At 44.2% G+C, this 19,719-nt stretch overlaps 1 protein-coding gene across 1 annotated transcript in view; it reads left to right on the plus strand.

Annotated features, from left to right (window-relative positions):
* The window catches only part of CHAT (choline O-acetyltransferase), a 337,302-nt gene that overhangs the window by 218,237 nt on the left and 99,346 nt on the right, over window positions 1-19,719 (plus strand). Inside the window, exon 11 of the mRNA XM_069242500.1 lies at window positions 13,848-13,910. Within this exon, the coding sequence (XP_069098601.1) occupies window positions 13,848-13,910 (63 nt within the window). The remainder of the gene's footprint in view (window positions 1-13,847; window positions 13,911-19,719) is intronic.

The following is a 19,719-nucleotide window of genomic DNA, read 5'->3' on the forward strand; positions in this document are numbered from 1 at the left end:
CCGGGTTGGAATTACAGCAAAGGAGTGCTGCACCCAGAATGTTCTTGTTGAGGAGCAATGATGCAAGCCAGGTTAGAGGCCACATGAACTATTCATGGAGTGAGTAGGAGAGATATATTGGGAGCCCCATCCTCCTTTTCTTCTCTTTCTCCTGGGCCCTGAGGAGTTGGGTGGCTCAGCATTAGTGTCAGTCCAGCGGGTGAGAGCATTCCCACTCAATTCTCCAAGGCTATGGTGTGCACTATGCAGGGGAAGCTCACCCAAGCCAAAAAGATGGACAATTATGCCCTGCCCAGGCCTCCGTTGGAAGTGGCAAAGCAAACACCTGCCCACACAGAGAATGCAGAACTCTCTATCAGTGCTATCATGGACACATTTCAAGATCTTAAAAGCACCCTAGAGCCTAAAATTAATGCTGTGACTGTGGATGTCACACTTCTAAGTGCAGATCTCCACAAAATTACAGAGGTCACTGTGGCGGACACCCATGTCAACCTGCTACAAGCTACATCAAAACAATTGCAAGAGCAAGCCCTGTTTTTTTCACAAAGTAAAACACAGCAATGGCTGCCATGCTTGAAGTCCAGGAGGGTAGGGCACGCAGGAACAATATCAGAGTGGTGGGGGTACAGTGCAGACCTCTTTCTTGAGGGTTTGTTTGTAAATACACTGCGACCCAAGCAACTGTCAATTTTTTTATCCTTAGGGCGAGCACGTCGGGTGCCAGTTCTGTCAACAAGGCAGAGGGCCCCCCGAAAGAACGATTATTGCTAGAATATTCAATTACTGTGAGAGGGATGCCATCCTGTCCTGCAATCAGCCCACTCCCATGGCACCCTACACTATGAAAATACTGTTATCTGTTTTTTTGACTTCACTTTGCCAGTACAGCACCAATGCATCGACAAAGTAAAAAAGGTACTTCTCACTAGGGAACTTAATTACATGATGCTCTATCCGGCAAGTCTGCTAGTCTTGGCATTTCCCCACACCTGAGGAGGCCTGGGACTGGCTCCAGGATAGGCTCACTGTTGACCAGCAGGCCCACCTCGAGGACAAGAAGAGACATACGATCGGTAAGCATGGTGAGGACCTCCCGGGCATCTTAGAGGATTAGGCTGAGTAGAGGCCCTGACAGAAGCCTGAGTACTGACCCTGTCAATCTCATTGATGCCCACTGGGAGATCACTAAGGAGTGAACTTCTGCCAACAATGACACACAAGTATACGTGGGTGGCAGATGGCTGATTGGGGCTTACGGGCAGTGGCCATCTGCCCTGCCATGAGGTGTGACTCCCACTAGGAGGGGGGGTTGGGGAAACATTTGGATCTGGAGGTCCCTCCCACCGACAGGAAACACTTAAAAGTCTAAACATAGATATCATCTGAGGTTACGCATTGTCCAGTCTGTCAAAGTGGTGCTGGCTGCCCCCTTTTCTAGTGTCTATGTTCGTGTTTGGGTGACAGATGCTGGGGGTGGTGGGCAATTCGAAGGCCAACTGTGCAGGGGGGTAGGGGGAGTTCTTTGGATGGTGACGACGATGTTATGAAGTTTTAATCCTGTTTCCTGTTATGTTTTTAGTTTTCTCAGTGTCCATAGGCATTTACAATGGAGGGACAGCGAGTAGCAGGGTAACCGTGATAGGGCAAGCTCTTTACCTGATGCAGGGAGGGCCGCACCTGACACCACACATGACATGGAGACATAATCACAATTGACGTTGAAAATCCTAACAAGGAATGACAAAAGTCTGGGTAGTAAAATTAAGCAGACCATAGTTTTGCAGTACCTTCATTTGCATGCTCCATACCAGGTTCTTCTACAGGAAATGCACCTTAAGGGACAACACTATAAAGCCCTGGACGGATTTAGATGCAAACATTTAGCACATACAGCTTTTACATCTAACTCTAGAGGGTCTGGCATCCTCATAAAAGCATTGACACTGTTTATTCCATGCCGTACCTGGCACGACCCACTAGGACTCATTGTGGCACATTCTGTGAAATGGGAGGGCTTTACCCTTAACACTTCTTCCCTGTATATCTTGCAACGGCTGCACGCAGATACCCTACCAGCACTCAGTGCATTGTTGTTGGAACTGCCACTGGGCATTTTGGTTTTGGGTGAGTGCATGAATGTTGTCATGTATCAAGGGATGGACAGGGAAACTGCAGCCCCAGGTGGTGGCGAATCCGGCACAATACAGACTTTTATAGAGGCTATGGGCCTGATAGACCTGTGAAGGAAACGCATCCTGAATATCAAACAATTCACTCACATTACAACTGCATACAGGAGTCGCTCCCAACTAAACTATGTCTTCACACACCAGGCTGGTCAGTTTAGGCATGCTCCACATAAAGCACATGGCATTTCAGATCATACCCCAGTGGAGGTGCTTCTCTGTGGCCCTTATAAGCATTCGGGATGCCTCCTAGGCTCAACCCCTGGTACTCCAAATATAGAACTTTCAGGGACAAGGTTAGAGAAAAAACAGTTATGTACTTCCCGGTGAACAAGGGAAATGTAGAATCAGCCTGCATTCTTTTGGAAGCCTTCAAGACTGTGGCATGTGGTCATATGTAGGCATTGATCAGGAAAAAAGAAGTAGCAGAAGCTACAGATAGAGTAGCTGCAACATGAGGTTATTGCCCTGGATGACGCTATAGTACAGGGAGGCTTCTGACTAATTTTATTCACCACCTTCGACTTACACAACATGAACTGAAGGAACTCTCTGAGAATAAGGCTCACGAGTATGCATTGGTAACCCAATGTCACCTATATGATGTAGGTGATAAAGCTTGTAAGTTGATAGCGTGGCTAGACAAAAGAGACATGGGACGGTATTGGGTCTTTGAAATTACAGACACCAACAGGGACCCACACACTACTGGGGCAGGCATAGTGTAAGCATTCTTGACCTATTTTGAAGCAGCAGAGACCGATTGTGCTGATCTATTATAGGACATCTCCCTTCCAACACTTACTGATGAGGACAGGGGGGCGCTGGACCAGGATTTGATAGTGACAAAAATTCAGGGGGCTATCCAAGACCTACAATCAGGGAAATGGCATTTGATAGTATTGAATGGAATTTCCTGCTCATGGCGCACACCAGTTTGGGCTTCAACCCTAGATTTTGTGGGTGGGTTAGGCTGCTCTAATAGGCCCCTCTTGCGAGGGTGCTAATTAACAATGCCTTGTCCCAGTCATTCGAATTGCACAAGGCTACTAGACAGGGCAGCCTGCTGTCCCCAATACTATTACCGATTGAGCCCGCGGTTCCCTTGTGAGAGGTATACATGGACTGGAAGGAATGGATCTTCCTGTACGCCAACTATATCCTGTTGTATGTCACTCAGCCCCGACTCACAGTGGACAGAAAAATACACATTTTCCATATATTCAGAGACTACTCTGGATATCAGATCAACTGGGACAAGTATATTATCTTTCCTTTGGCGGGGGGCACTCCACAACTATCTCAGAGGTGTGCTGCTCCTGTGGTGCAGAGCGTTTTCCATTATCTAGGCATTACGTCACAAGGCACCCTAAAGAATTATTAGAAAAACAATTTTGTCACTCAGCTGGATCGTCCTCGGAGTGACACTGCTCACTGGCTCACACCCACCGTCTCCTTGGTAGGCAGAGCTGTCTTCTTTAAAATCATGACCCTTCCCCACCTACTATATGCTCTGCAAAACATGCCTTACAAAATACCCTCTGAATTCTTTAAGAGGGTGGACCATGAACTCTGCTTCCTATTACGTGGTGGCTTTGCACATTGAAGTTGGTAAACTTCAGTGTGGGGTCTATGAGGGGGCATTGACGGACCCTGATGTATTCAAATACTACTGGGCAGCACAGTGGATTACAGTGAATGACTGGGTATTTGCCGACAGTACAGAACCGGCCTACAGGGTGGATTGGGAGGCTATGGGAGGTAGAGGCTACCCCTTATTACTGGACTGCAGGGGAAGGGAGAATGCCCTGCCGGACCACACGCAGGCAGTGGTATGGGCCTGGAGGAAGGCCACCAAGTTTCTAGGTTGGGAGGGCAGACCCCGTTATGGAACAGCAACCTACTCCGGGAAGTTGGTGGCCTGGATGTATTCTCTAAGTGAGCACTGATCGGGATTGAAAACTAGGGGGATGTATGAAGGGACTGGACATTAGTGATGTTTGAGGCAGGAATATGAGATGGGAGAGACTGAGTCATTCAGACACCTTCAGCTAGGGCATGCACTGAGGCAACATATCCTTGAGGGATAACATCACTGGAGGTTTGCCTCCTTCCAGATCCCATGCAGGCTAAAGCTGTTTCTCTGACATACAGGAAAATAATGAATAGGAAGCTGAGGGAGGCATGAGAGGGTGACATTGGCCTTATAGAGGACGAGGACTGGTTGGAGGCAACTCAGAGCCCTGAGAGGTGGTGATTTGCTCTGATTTTTGGCTGGTCCAGCTCAGCATCCTTCATAGGTTGTACTGTCCTAGAACCCTTATGCACCGATTGAGAGTCAGGGGGTGTGGCATGGTGGGCTCCTTTTTTCATATACTGTGGGACTGCCCTGTCAGACAAACATACTGGAGAGAAATGGTTTGCATAATGCCACAGGTTACTGACCTCGCCTTCCTGCTTGAGGCTGTATGGCTTCTTCTCAATATATCAGGTGAGGAGGTATGGCCTAAATATCAGAAAATCTGGGTGGTACTGGCAGTGAGTGTCGGACCACTGCTTTGGCAGCGGTCAGATCGCCACTGCAACCTTGACGGTCAACAGACCACCAGGGTCATAATCGGGCCCATACTGAATGAATCTATTGTGAATTGCTTTCTCTAGAGGCCCATACTACAGTCATCCTGTAAAATGTATATGCTGTACACTGAGCAGTTGTTTAATAAAAAGAATTCTTTTTAAATCTAGAGATGAAAATACCCAATGGCTACCCCAATTTCCCTTTATTTTGTGTGCCTCAGGTATGATTAACCCCTTTGCTGCTAGGCCTTCCCACCTCCCCTGTGCTAAGCCTTTTTTTGGCTATTTGGAGTTGTTCGCACTTTGGGTTCCATAATTGTCCATATAAGGAATCCACACCAAATTTACATCCTTTTTTTCAACATCCTGGGGATTCTAAAGGTACCCCGAGTTTGTGGATTCCTCTGGAATGCACCAAGAAATTAGCCAAAATTCAGCTGAATTTTGCATTTTTTTTTTTTTCTGAATTGGCATCAATGAAGGGTTTGCGGTGCTAAAATTACAATCTTCCCAGCTTTCAGAAACAGGCAGACTCGAATCACAAAATCACATTTTTCAACACAGTTCTGTCATTTTACTTAGACATAGACTATTTTTCCTATTTTTTTGTGCTTTCAACCTCCTTCTAGTTAGTGATGGAAATGGGTGTGAAACCAATGATGGATCCCAGAAAGCTATACATTTCTGAAAAGTAAATAAAATTCTCAATTCAGCAGGGGGACATTAGTGTAGATCACTCAAGGTGTTCTTATGGAAAGTAATAGTTGAAATAAAAAACATTGAAATTGAGTTGAAAAAAACAGCCATTTGTGTCTACGCTTTCATCTGTAACTTTTTTTAGCTATGGCAGATTTTCCAAAGCAATATACATTTACGTCCATTGGAGCAATCTGGTTGCGGGGATCTAAAGGGCTTGGGCGTTCATCAAGAACCCAAGGTACCCAAAGCCAATAACTAGGCTGCATCTTGCAATGGTTTTTCATTGTGTACCGGGTATACAGCAGTTCATTTGGTAAAATATAAAAAGTGATAAAATTATATCAAGGAAAAGGTACCTCACTTGTTTGGGTAGGCCTACTGCCCTTGACAGGAAATGGCCCAAAACGCAATGTGGAGAACTCACGTTTCTCCACTGAAAACTCACCCTTTTTTTGCAATGTGCCTAGCTGTGGAGTTTGGGCCCTAGCTCAGCCAGCACCTATGGAATACTAGTAAACCAGTACATTCTTGAAATTAGACACCTATGGGAATCCAGAATGGGTGACTTGTGTGGCTCTCACCAGAACTGTTACAAAGAATCCTTGCAAACCTCAAAATGTGTCTGAAAATACATTTTCCTCACATTTCTGTGATGAAAAATTTTGGAATCTGAGAGGAGCCAAAATGTCCTGCCCCTCAGCGTTCCCCTCAGTCTCCTGATAAAAATTATACCTCACTTGTGAGGGTGGGGCTAGTACCCGCGATAGGGACGGCCCTAAACGCAACCTGGCCTCATCACATTTTTCCACTGAAAACTGATCTCTTTTTTGCAACATACCTAGCTGTGGATTTAGGGTCCTAGCTCAGCCAACACCTGGGAAAACCTAGCAAACATGTACATTTGTGAAAACTAGACACCTGGGGGAATCCAGAAAGGGGTGACTAGTGTGGCTTTCTCTCACCAGGTTCTGTCACCCAGAATCCCTTGCAAACCTCAAAAAGTATCTAAAAAACACATTTTCCTCACATTCCTGTGATGGAAAGCTCTACATCTGAAGGGAGCCAAATTCTTCCTTCCACCAAGCATTCCTGTAAGTCTACCGATAAAAACTGTACCACTCTTGTGTGGGCCGGCCTAGTGCCTAAGACAGGAAGTGGCCCAAAACGCAACGTGGACCCACTCATTTCTCCACTAGAAACTGTCCTTTTTTTGCACCATGTCTAGGTGTGGATTTTGGGCCCTACCTCAGCCGACACCTAGGAAAAGCTAGCAAACCTGTACATATTTGAAAATTAGACACCTAGGGCAATCCAGGATGAGGTGACTAGTGTGGCTATCACCAAGTTCTATCACCCAGAATCCCTTGCAAACCTCAAAATGTGTCTAAAAAAACACATTTCCTCTCACCTTTGCATTGGAAAGTTCTGGAATCTGAAGGGAGCCACACATTTCCTACCACTCGGCATTCCCCTCGCTCTCCTAATAAAAATGATACCTCACTTATGTGGGTGGGCCAAATGCCTATCACAGAGAATGGCCAAAAACGTGTAGAGTTTGAGGGGGGAACCAAAGTGGGTCCAAAAGGGCAGATTTTTTATACATTTTTAGGATGACTCTGCTTTGGGCACCCACATAAGTGAGAAATCATTTTTATCAAGAGACCAAAGGGAACGCTGGGCGGTAGAAAATGTGTGGTTCATTTCCATTTATGGAAGAATATGGCACAGAAATGCAACAGAAAATGCGTGATTTTAATCACGTTTTGAGGTTTGCAGGGCATTGTGGGTAAGAAAATTTGTTGGGATCCACAAGAGGCACACCACGCTGTACTCACCGGCGGGTCTAGTTTTTGAACATATCTAGAGTTGGTACATTATCCCTAGACAAGAAGCGAGCATGCTACCAATTCTCTTACTTCTGTGATGTCCCAAACATTCAAATTGTGAAAAAAAATGCCTTTAGATTTTGTTAGACTCCTCACACACCACACTTAATTGGTGGCATATTCCATTATTGTGGTCCCATCCAAGACACCTACCGTGCTTCAGCATCTGATTACAGTGGAGCAGGTTCTTTTCGTGAGTTGAATTCTCAACTTAGAGGAGAAGTGCAATAAAATTGTCTTGTGGTTACTCACCAATATGGTGTGTTTGGAATCGTGGTACCCTTGGACAAAGGTTAAAAACAATGAGTTTCATAATTTTAATGTTTAGGACATCCCAGAAGTAAGAGACTTGGTGTGTGCTCACTTCTTGTTGTTGTTGAGCATGTAAGCAAGCTCTCTCGTCTCGCTCTCCTTATTTGTTCACACACATCATGGTTGGATTTGGCATGAGGGTGAGTGAAGGTTCGGAACGTAAAATTTTATTAACGAGATTTCACAAAAATTTAATAACTGAAAGGTAAAAAAACTGAACAAATGACTCACAGTTTGTGAGCTCTAAAGCCACATCAAGGCAACAGCTGCTTTACAGTCCATTCATGCACCTTTCATACGTGACTCACAAGACCATTCACACCACCAACCACGGGCTGAGCTCATTACATCACCAATATCAACAGACAGCGTCATTCAAGGGCCCATCACTTTCATATGCTCACATGCCTAACTCAGCAATCACATTGGATGGTGGAGTGTGTAGACTCGCATTTGACTGGCAGTATGTGTAGTGACCAGCAGCAAGTCACTACTCACATACTCCCGCCAATTGCCAGCTCACACACTCCACCAGCCAAATGCCAGCTCACACACACTGCCACCCAAGCGCCAGTCCAGGCATATTGCCTGCCATGCGCTAGTCCATGCACACCACATCACATTTTTTTTAACGAAAGAGAAAAATCAATACAACTGTAAGCAAATACAAAACTACAAACACAACAACTCTAACTAAATACATCAATCTAATGCCAACTGTAAAACTGAACAAAAAATATAAAATGATTCAGACCAGACAGTTCACTATTACGCTCCATGTTGCTCCCAAAAACTCCTTTGCGTGTGGTACAATCTCAAACATACAGGCAAACACATCCCAGGTTTTCACTACATTCAGAGCAGTGCATACAAATCTCCTTCCACGTGACTCTTCACAGACAGACTCTACAACTCTTGCAGGGATTGTATTTTTGGGCATGGGAGGAATGTAATCAGCAAAGTGCGAACTTTCAATCTAGCCACATCCTCCACCACAACACTCTAGGAACACTTACCTGTCCAACTACAACAAGGCTGCCTATCACAGACTCCTGGACAAAAGTCAATTTTGATTCTGGAGAACAATCCTTGAATACAACAAAATCATTAAAGGTTGCTAAATGGAATAAATGAGTAGCCACCTTCTGACACCAAATGTAAGCTTTACGAACAGCAGTGTAAGGTTCTAACATCTGATCTAGTCAATCTAGCCCACCCATGTGCTTATTGTAGTCCAAAACACACACAGGTTTGCACATTTCAGCAACCTGACCCCAACCAGTCACAGGTGAAGTACTTTCATCATGTATGGTAGTCAGCATGTAAACATCTCTCCTGTCTTCAAATTTCACAGCTAGCAGTTCATCACTGTGCAAGGCACTGCAAGATCCCCTCTCAGTTTTTTTGCAAACAAGCTCCTTTACGGTTCGAGCGGACTGTACCATAAGCAGCAGTGCCCACTTTGAACAAATCCCTGAACAATTGCATACCACTGTAGAAGTTACCTAGGTATAAATAGTGACCTTTGTTAAAATGGCCAACACCAAGATCACACACAATTTTCTCACTAAGTCCAAAAGTTGATGGACAACCAGGGGGCTCAATAGTGGAATCCCTACCAGTGTACACCTGGAAATTATAGACATATCTATAATCTCAGACAGTATATATATATCTTAATTCCATAACTTGCACTCTTGCTAGGAATGTACTGCCTAAAAACCAAACCGCCTTTGAACAGGACCAAAGACTCACACACAGCTATCTCTTTTCCTAGAACATAGATCTCTGAAAATCGATCACAACGTGATCAAGGACAGGCCAAATCTTAGAAAACAATGTGCTGAGTGCAATCCTGTGGCTAGCCATAATCCTTACTAATAAAAGTAACTTGACAAATAAGTCAAGGACAACCAACGCTGGGTAAATTAAGTAATAAACGAAGTGTGACTTCATCACAAAGACCTATATACTCAAAAACAATACACTCACTTGCCAGAGACAGTTAGACTCACTAGCACCTACCCTGCATAGACACAGCAAGCACCGACAATATCCCAGTAGAAAAGGAAAAACTAAATAAAATTACATATGAGACAACACAATACACATTGTGCACAAATCCAAGGAGAATTTCACACACAATAAAACATAAGCTAAATATGCTGCTACTATTACACCATTTACAAACAACTCACTCATGCATGACAATGATACTCTTTTAGAGTAAACAGTACAAAAATGTTTTTCCTACCAAACACGTGCAACTACGCACACTGCAGCTCTACCACTGCCAGAACCGCAAGTAGGAGTCACAGCAAAGGAATTAAAAGCTCTGCACTACAATACAAATGAGAAGTAAAACATTCTGACCACAAATGTAAACAATGTGCCAGGCCACACACACCCCTCCACCAAATATTCGGAAACTTTCCCTGGTGTCTAGTGGTTTTCTGCACCCCTTGGGGGCAAATGGTCAATAAAAAATGGCTGATCTGCCTTCAAATGGGAAGATATGGGCAAAATATTTGCCCTATAAAGGGTAGCATCCTTTGCCCAAGAGGCCACTCCCCAGCATTGTCAAAATACACATCCCTGATGGCTAGTGGTTTCTGCACTGAGGGTACAAAAAAAGGCTGGCATGCCCCAAGGGGGCAGGAACGGCTAATATACATGCTCCCCAAAGGGGAGCAACCCTTCTCTAAGGGGTCGCTCCCCAACAATGCAGAAAACACAAAATACACTAAAAACATCCATGTTGTCCGTGGGCATTTTTGCTGCACGATTGTGACCCCATATGCTATTGTGCAGCAGGAATTCACACCAAAGGGACATTGGAAGGAAAGTAAAACCCTTTCCTTTCCCCCAATACCGCTTTGTTCTCCCCAATTGCCGGCCCTCGACCGCAAACTCACCTGTAATCTCCTGGAGCCATCTTCTTCCAGCACCTCCCTGCAAATGTTTATGAGATCAGCATGCTGGGTTCAACAATATCATCAAATGCCACAGGGGTAAGGTGGGTAGGGGGTCAGGGGTGGCAGCGTAAGCACTTTGGCTGCCATCCCTAGTGGGGAGGTGCACAAGGGCATCCCACGGGGGGAGTGCCCATGCTTACCCTTTGGCTGGGAGCAAGGACAGCCGGGAGCTGTCGGAAAAATAAGGTGTGGATGTCTATGTGTATAAATATCCATGCATCCCAACATTCGTCAACATGTTTCAGCTGTTCTCTAAGGCCTTTCTGTGTCAATGGCTTTTGTCAGGACAAAAGGTAACCACTGTTTTCTTAATGCAAACCTCTCCCTACCAGTCTGGTTTATTTGTAAAGTTAAGTGTAAAACAATCAGGCTTACTGAGCCCAGAACATTCATTGCAGCGGACAGCACCCTATGTACATATAGGTGGTCATTATGACTTTGACGGTCTTTCTTGAAGACCGCCAAAGCCACGGCTGCTAGAAGACCACCAGGGCTAGCAGTCTTCCTCTCACCATATTACGGATACTGCTGGATTTCCTCTACACTTTGGGCGGAAATCCAGCAGTAGTCGTGCTGGTGGCGGAGGCGCATGGGAGGTTCCACCACCGGCCCGCCCCGCCAGGAGTACACCGCCGGCTGCATTATGTGCAATAATACGGCATGGGGGTGTCCTGATTGCAGGGCGCTCTCGGAGATGGAAGCGCCCGTTCCCGTTCCCTGCCGGACTACCTCCTCCCCGGACCAGGTAAGTTGATTGTCCAACAGGGGAGGGGGGTGGTAGGGTGAGGGATGTTGTGTGCGAGTGTGTGTTGTATGCATGTGTGCATGAATGTGTGAATGCGTGGTTGTATCTGTGTCTGAATGCAGAAGTGAGTGTGTGTATGCATGTAAGTGTGTATGAGTGTGTGTATGTGAGTATGAGTGTTGTGGTGAATGTGTGTTTGAGTGTGAGTATGCATGTTTGTCTGCATGTGAGTATGGGTGTTTGCATGTGTGTATGCGTTTTGGATGGGTGTGTGCATGCGTAGTTGAATGCGAGTATCGATGCGTGTGAGTGAATGTGTGTATGTTAGTGTAGGTGAATGTGTGTGTATGATGCGTGTCGGTGTCTGTGTGCATGTGTGTGTATGCGGGGAGGGGGGCACTGTACCTTGAAGGGGACGGGGGTGCTGTGCCTGGGGTGGGGGGGGGGTTAGTGCTTGCTGGGGGGGTGGGAGTCGTCTACTGGTGACAGGGAAGAGATTACCTGTCACCGGTAGCCTTTCCGCCAGGGTTTCCAGGGCGGTGCTACCGTCGCCTAATACCACCGTCAGTCTTCTGTGGACATCCGGGTAGGAGATGCTCATCTGCGGCCCAGCGGCTCCGACTGCCACAGCGGCATGAGTGGAGATGTGGAAGGTTGGCAGAGGCCAACCTGCCTCACTCATAATGTGGCGGTCTTCACCGACGGCCTTTTGGCGGTGAAACCGCCACCTTTACCCTGGCAGTCAGAAGACCACCAGGGTCATGATGACCACCAGAGTCATATCAGGAATGAATGGTGACATATGGGTGTAGTCACACATTCATTAAGGGTACCATGTCAGTTTTTCACCTACTTGCTGCAATCCAGAGAATGGGCACCCTTGACAAATTTAATTGAGCCTGTTCTAATGTGGGAAACTAAAAAAGGACCACACACTGTGCCAAAGGTGAACCTTGGCAAGTTGGGATGTAAATAGTAACAGTGGTTATTATGGCAAATTCTAAGATCAAAATAAATTCGTAAAATACTTCTTATCCGATACCGCATAATATAACTACATACTTATTTAATCAATGAATCTAAACCAAAAATCTAAATAATTTGTATGCCCGGCTTCAACAGAAAAACAAGTTAATCTATTGATTGTAACTCAGAACATGCATCGTAAGACTGTGGTGCACCTCGTGCAATGTCCCCGACTCCATTATTCTAGGTGCACTGCCGTCCTCGCGGACTGTGTGATTAGGTAGTGTGAGATGTACATTGTTTTTGTGTTGCAACCATTCTGTCTGCCTACGTTCAAAGAAGCTCTATCTCCAAAGGGGATCTATATTTAACTGTTAAACTAGGGAGAAACTAATTCCCCTTGTAAGACTTTCAGCTTATTTCTTTCCATATTGTGACATATATTTTGTGCGAGGCATTGTTGCCAAGAATTGAGGCTAAGGGTGCGCTAATTTGAAAGCTTTCCTATTTCCATCTTGCCAGTTAGGCCCATATTTATACTTTTTTAGCGTCGCGTTTGCGCCGCTTTTTGAAGCAAAAGCAGCACAAACTCAAAATACAATTGCATTTTGTAAGTTTGCGCTGCTTTTGCGTCAAAAAATGATGCAAATGCGGCGATAAAAAAGTATAAATATGGGCCTACTGAAGCTCAGTCTTAATAAAGTCAGTCCTTAATTAAAGACGGTTCGACTGCTTTTGTGTCATATATGGTACATATTTGTGAGAGATATGATACTTTGATATTTATGTAACTAAATATTAGGACAATACATAACAGATTTCGGGAAATTGAAATATAGACTAACGTTTGTCTGATAAAAATGATCTACTATTTTGGTGTGTTACCCTGAAAATGTATTTGATGTAGAATTCACTACCAACTAATCATCATAAAGCGATTAATAACAGATGTTTTCTATATGAGAGGCAGGAAAAGGAAGAAGGAGGAAGAGAAATGTACAACAAAAAAAACAGCGAAAGCAGGGATGAAAAAGATAAAGAGACAGGAAGTGTAGGGTGTGGAAGAAAGAGGCAAGAGGTGAGATGAAGACAAATAGCCATAATACTCAGCAGCACCAGTATTCGGCAACACCTTAGGTGAGCTCATAGCAAAAACGTTGAACCCCAGCACTTTTACAGGCTAAGCTCTCCTTTGGTCCGAATGGGTAGAGTGTTTAAGCATACATCAATGTAAAATCAACACAGCAGCGAATTTGTTTAACACACCTTTCTTGTACCGAATATTATGCAATTACACACACATGAATACCACTAAAGTTGAATCCCTTGTCTCCAAAGACATTAACTGGGGCAATAACTCCTATTAATGCCGTGAGATTATTCGATTTGCTGTGTGCGTTATTCAAATAATCAAGCTGCTAAATATCAGCTCTGCCTCTATCTACATTCTATTAATAATGTCATGGAACATAAAGGTATTATCATATTTCTTCTTCAGGATGCAGAAAAGATGCATTACCTCACAGAAGCAATCAAGGCGCAGACTAATTACACCATTCTGGTGAGTAACAATGTTATTTTCTTTTAACTACTTGTACAAATAATTCACATTCACGTAAGCGCACCCAGTAAAAGTTCAGCAAATTAATCAGGCTGATTAGGTGAATAAAGCAGTGCTTAATTTGTAAATAAAGAGGTCACTGTGCTCAAAGCCCTCCTCTTAAACCCGCGGCTGCTGCAATTAAATGTGCGAGCAGGGAATACTGAGGTGGCGCAATCCTGAAGCAATCTCGGCCACTTCCATCCATATAAAGCCACTTCCTGCCCCTTCAGCTCACACTTGCAGCTTTATACTTTCTCCCTTTGTGACGCTTTTTCGTTTTCCTTTCATCCATCTTTCCCATATGTGTCTTTTGCTCCCAGCAAATGCTTGAGGCAGAAGAGTAAGCCCCGGCCCTCAAAAATAAGTGCCGGTGCACAGCACCGACACAACAAGCACAAATTAAGCACTGAAGCAGAGGAAGAAAGCTTGCACATCTCTGGTCTTCATCGGAGTCAATTTTGGAACTGAACATTGGTTTCTGTTTCAGATCATTGCCGAACTTAAGGAAACAGCTATTGATTAAATACAAATATAGTGGCCCCGCAGAACCGCTTGCATTTTGTCACCTCAGCCAGTGGAGTGATTTACCTGTCCTGATCTATGGCGCTAACATTTTAGAAAACATAACATTTTTCCATCTCTAGATTTCCTTAAAATGCTAGTTGTAAAAGCAGTATGATGACTCCTAAACTCAATAATTGCCTCCTGCCAAATGTAGAGATCTCCAGGAGAAAACAAGGGATCTCTGTGCCTTCTGCAAAGCCGCTGATGCGGCGGCTCTGTTGAAGACACTGAACTTTCCATTAGCAAGCATATTGTTTTCTGTGCCTGTCCCGCAAAGGTTTTTTTTTTTGTTTTCAAGAAATAAACTTTCAATACCTGAATTAGTTTCTTGAAATCAAAAAATAGTGACCCTGAATCAAGGGGTGTTTTCTCTATGCTCCTAGGGTTCATTGTTTGATTTCCTTGCCCAGGACGGCCATGCCACACATGATGGCCCTAGGTGGAGAAATCTCAAGATAGCTACCCCTCCCTGAATAGGGCAAATACCTCAATGACCTGGCAGTCCTGTAGGATGGATGCTGAAGCTCTGACAAAGGACCCTGCTGAAGAACCATCATCAGAAACCCTAGAGGTCACCTATACAGTATATAAAAGGGGTGGGTAAGTGCAACCTTCACACAGCTGGAGCACTGCACATTTATGGAAGTGCTACAGCTCCACCAAATCTATATAGTGTGAAAATGGACTGTGAAACACGTTTCCTACACATTTTTTTTGGGAGACCAAAACTCAGAGAACCAGGCATTGAACTATGACCTCCCTCATCTCACACTGACAAATCACTGTTTTTACCTGATTTTTCTGTTGAATTTTTATTTCTTAGAATGAATATGTAGGGTATGCTCCACAGGTGGTGGCCATCTTTCTTCATCCTGCAGATCAGTGCAGGCTATGTGAGATCAGCTGACTCACAAGTGACTAATGTGAGCAATAACATGACAATAACCGTAGTTCTAGCATGAGACCAAGACTTTGAGTGACCAAGGCTTTGGCAACTTGTAACCCACCTCTTGTCTCTCTCCTGCATAGTGTTTTTTACTGTTTTTTTAAGGATATTATCTGTGCAGTTAAAAGTATCAGGGCCTGCTCTGCTTACAGTAGTCATGTTAATTATTCAGATTATCCAGAATAAGCCACGTGATGTCAAGTCTCCACTCACCTTAAACCTGGAATCTGCAGGATAGAAGATATTCCTTCATATACCTTCTAGGAATAGTCTCCAGTACCCACAAGAAAACAGGGGTGTCTGAGAAATATACCCAAGAGTAACAGAGGTCAAGGAAAGGGGAGGATAGGGAGGAAGAGAGGGCAAAACTCCAGGAGTGCTACATCTGGAAGGTCTGTATCCCAATCTGATGATCCAGGTGACCTGGCGAGTGTGATTCTTATTATAATCACAAAGCGATAATCAGAAACATACTTGTAATGTATGATTGCATACAAAGAAGTTTACTAAAATGCAGTTGCTTTTACCCTTTATGAAATCACTCACCCCTCACATGAACATTAAAGGCCTGAAATCATCCCACCCCCTGTCCGGGGAACATACGAGCTAAGTTTTTTCAGAGCCGATGTCTCAGCGCACTGATCTGATATTGAATGAGTTGGTTTGAAAATCCAGTGCAGTCTGCTGATGTTGAATGGCCCTCACAAGGCAAGAGGCAAGAGAGAAAACCACAAGTTTCAATTATTTAACCAGATCCTGGCTATTGCGGTAGAGCTCAGGTAAGGATTAAGTCCTCCACAAAATGCTCAGGAGATGCCAAGTGGTGGGAGAAGAACTCTGTGGGGTAATGAGTAAATCACCAGAGGTTCAATAATCAGTGAAACAAATGCATGCAGGTAGTGGGGCTCAATAGTAAAAGAAGAAATCCCAGGCGGATCAATAATCAGTGAAGAATGCATGTGTGGCGCAGGGGCTGAAAAGAAATGGGGCTCAAACAAAATCAAGGTTAGGCGAACCTCAAACAAACATGACGTGAAACCAAGCACTGTTTTAATCTAGAATGCGTTTTTTGTAATTACTGCGTCCGAGATGGCCGCAGACTCACGCATGCGACCATGCGTATATGCACATAGATTCGGCAACTGTCAGGAAGAACTACTGAGGTAATTCCTCCTTCAAGTCTCCACCCTTACTAGTGCATGATGCATGCACATGTCAAGCGAGACCTGACATGTGACAGATTACATGATCTGCAAGTGATCTATCTATACCACACTTAATGAAACAGGAAGAAGGCTGCAAAAGAGGGCAACATATTGCTCAGTTTTAACCAAAGGGCATTTGGGGGCAGGGAACTGAAATACTGCAACGCATGTTTAACTCAGCTTCAAGGCGGCATCTTCAGATATTTGACTTTAAAATAATGGAATATATTGTGTTCCAGAGTTTACAAAAAGTAACTGTACCTTTGGGAGCAGCCTCTGAATTACTAAACAAATCACATCTAGAAACACTAGTGTCTCAAATTTACTTTGAGTCAACAAACACAAAATATGGTTTTGTGTGGTATTGAGAAATTGGACCTAAATAGAAATGTGGCTTGACAAGTACTCAGAAGATGTCATGGACCAATTTTTTTCCACTAGTTATGGAATCATAGTAGAAAAGCATAATATTTTAAGAGGATGAGGTTAACAGGTATTGACAGACATAACTAAAATAAGCAGATGTTTGAATAGTTGGTTCTAAAATATATTTTAATATCCATTAGTTATGTTTCAAGTAGTCTGTGTTTGCCCTGCAATCAAACAGATAATTTATGGCAGAATATCTAAACCTTGTGCCAACAGTTAAACTAGAAAAAGAAAAAAGAAGTTGTTTCATTTAATAATATATAGAAGTTGCCAAATGCCACGGGAAACCAACTAGGTTATGACTGATACAATTTTTCCATTTGGTGCATGCCCTCCTGCTCTAGTAGACCTTATTTAAGATTTTATTTGATATCTTGTAGACCCACATAAAGAAAAGACAACATTTCCAATAAATTAATTGGACCATCCTTTTGTCAACAACAAATAATTGTCCCAGTTTCTGTGTGTAAGGCATGTCTTCATCCTGTGTGACTTGTCCTATATGTGTGAGCAGCCTCAGTCACTGGTTAATAAGATCTTTAAAATTCTGAAGGAAATTTAAACAGAGAGTAATATCTCTTGGAAAGCTGCGACAACAAAGCTCCTGGATGAGCTAAGCTATTTTCAAAAAGAACTAATTTAATCTAAGATGGAATAGTCATTTGTCTTATGTTTGCATGCCACCGTGATGGCCAGTCCTTATCAAGCAATCCCAGAGCTCTTTTACAACTATACAGATTCATGTTGAGTGGAGTTTTATACTAAAAACTGGCACAACCCACCGTTTGAATCTTAACTCCCAAAACAACTATATTACCTATTAATTGTATTTACAGTGATTTGATCTTTTTTTTAAAGTATATCATTATGGTTTATATATGTGATATGTATAGAAGATTTTAGCTTTTATGAAACGGTAGGAAAGAAAGTAAGGGCCTGATTTAGGTTTTGGCGGACAAGTTACTCCATCACAAAGGTGACAGATATCCCATCTACCAAAATATAAATTCCATTATTTCCGATGGGATTTTTATTTCGGTGGAAGGGAAATCGTCTAAATCAGGAACTAAGTTAACTTTTTAAATTCTTGGAGAGCTAAAATTACCTTTGGGGCTAGAAGTAGAATAATAGGCATCCATTGAAGGCGTGTCTGAAATTCGCAATTTCTTTACAAAGAAGATGGATGGATGGTGGATAGAAATACCAGAGGAGAACGAATAGCCATATATACAGAATGCTACGTCTGTAAAGGACTTGTCAAATAATGTCCTCTTAAGCTCCTTATCCTGGCAGAGTTCCTAGCAGTTTTAAAAATCATCAAACCAATAGGTCCTCTTTATTGTTCTGCTTCTACACTGATCAAGGACTAAAGGTACTCTAACAAAGCCTCAAACACTGTTTCATACTCTTTAACCCCTTGGGTGCCCTGGACGCAAAGGTTACGTCCTGGGCAGCACTGCTTGGGTGCTGAGGACGTAACTGTTTGCCTAGATAGGGGCCCTCGGGTGAAGTGTTAGCACTCCCCCCGGGGGCCTCGCACTTCCTTTCCCTAAGCAGGGATGGAAGGGGAATCGCTTCCCCTTCCACCCCGCCCCCCCTCCGACCCTCTCCTGTGGCATCTGATGACATCAGCGCGTGATCGCGCGCTGACCTCATCAGGGGCCTGCCCCTCCGTGCTGGAATCAGATGAGAAATGCTTCTGCATTTCTCCTCCGATCACATGGAGGGGCCGAGAAAGGCATCAAAGGAAAGGAAAAGCCTTTCCTTTCTTTGAAGTCTTTCTCAGCATTTCTGCTGCCCGATCGCAATGCAATCGGGCAGCAGAAATGCCCACTAGACACCAGGTAGTTTTTTATTCTCGTATTTACTCATAATGGGAGCGGCCCCTTCGGCAAGGGCCGCTCCCCAGGGGGGCAAAGTATAATTAGGCCATTTCTGCCCCCCCGGGGGCAGATTGGCCTATTATAATTAGGCCAATCTGTCCCCAGAGGGTCAGAAACCGCTAGACACCAGGGATATATTTTTTTGTTTATTTTCTTTTTTTGTATGTGGGGAGCGACCCCGTAGGTAAGGGTCGCTCCCGGGGGGAGGGGCAAAGGGCAAAATTACTCTTATGCTACTTCTGCACCCCCTTGGGGGCAGATCTGCCTATTTGTATTAGGCCAACCGGCCCCCAGGGGGGGCAGAAACCCCAGACACCAGGGCAAAATTTTGTTGTTGTTTATTTTTATTTTTTTATACGTGGGGAGCGACCCCTTAGGCAAGGCTTGCTCCCTGGGGGGCAACATTACTCTTAGGCCATTTCTGGCCCCCATGGGGGCAGATCGGCCTATTTGTATTATTCCATTCTGCCCCCAAGGGTGGCAGAAACCACTAGACCCCAGTGTTTTTTTTATATATATATGATTGAATGAGGGGAGCGGGCCACTCCTTAGGGAGGCAAAATAATTTTAGGCCTTTTCTGCCCCCAGATCGGCCTATTATTATTAAGCCGAAATGCCCCCAGGGGGGCAGAAACCCCTAGATATCAGGGATATATATTTCTTTTTGTTTACTTTATTTTTTTATATATGGGGAGCAACCCCTTAGTCAAGGGTCGCTGCCTTTGGGGGCAAATTGTATT

Source organism: Pleurodeles waltl, chromosome 6 (genome assembly GCF_031143425.1).
Source record: "Pleurodeles waltl isolate 20211129_DDA chromosome 6, aPleWal1.hap1.20221129, whole genome shotgun sequence".
Lineage (NCBI taxonomy): Eukaryota > Metazoa > Chordata > Amphibia > Caudata > Salamandridae > Pleurodeles > Pleurodeles waltl.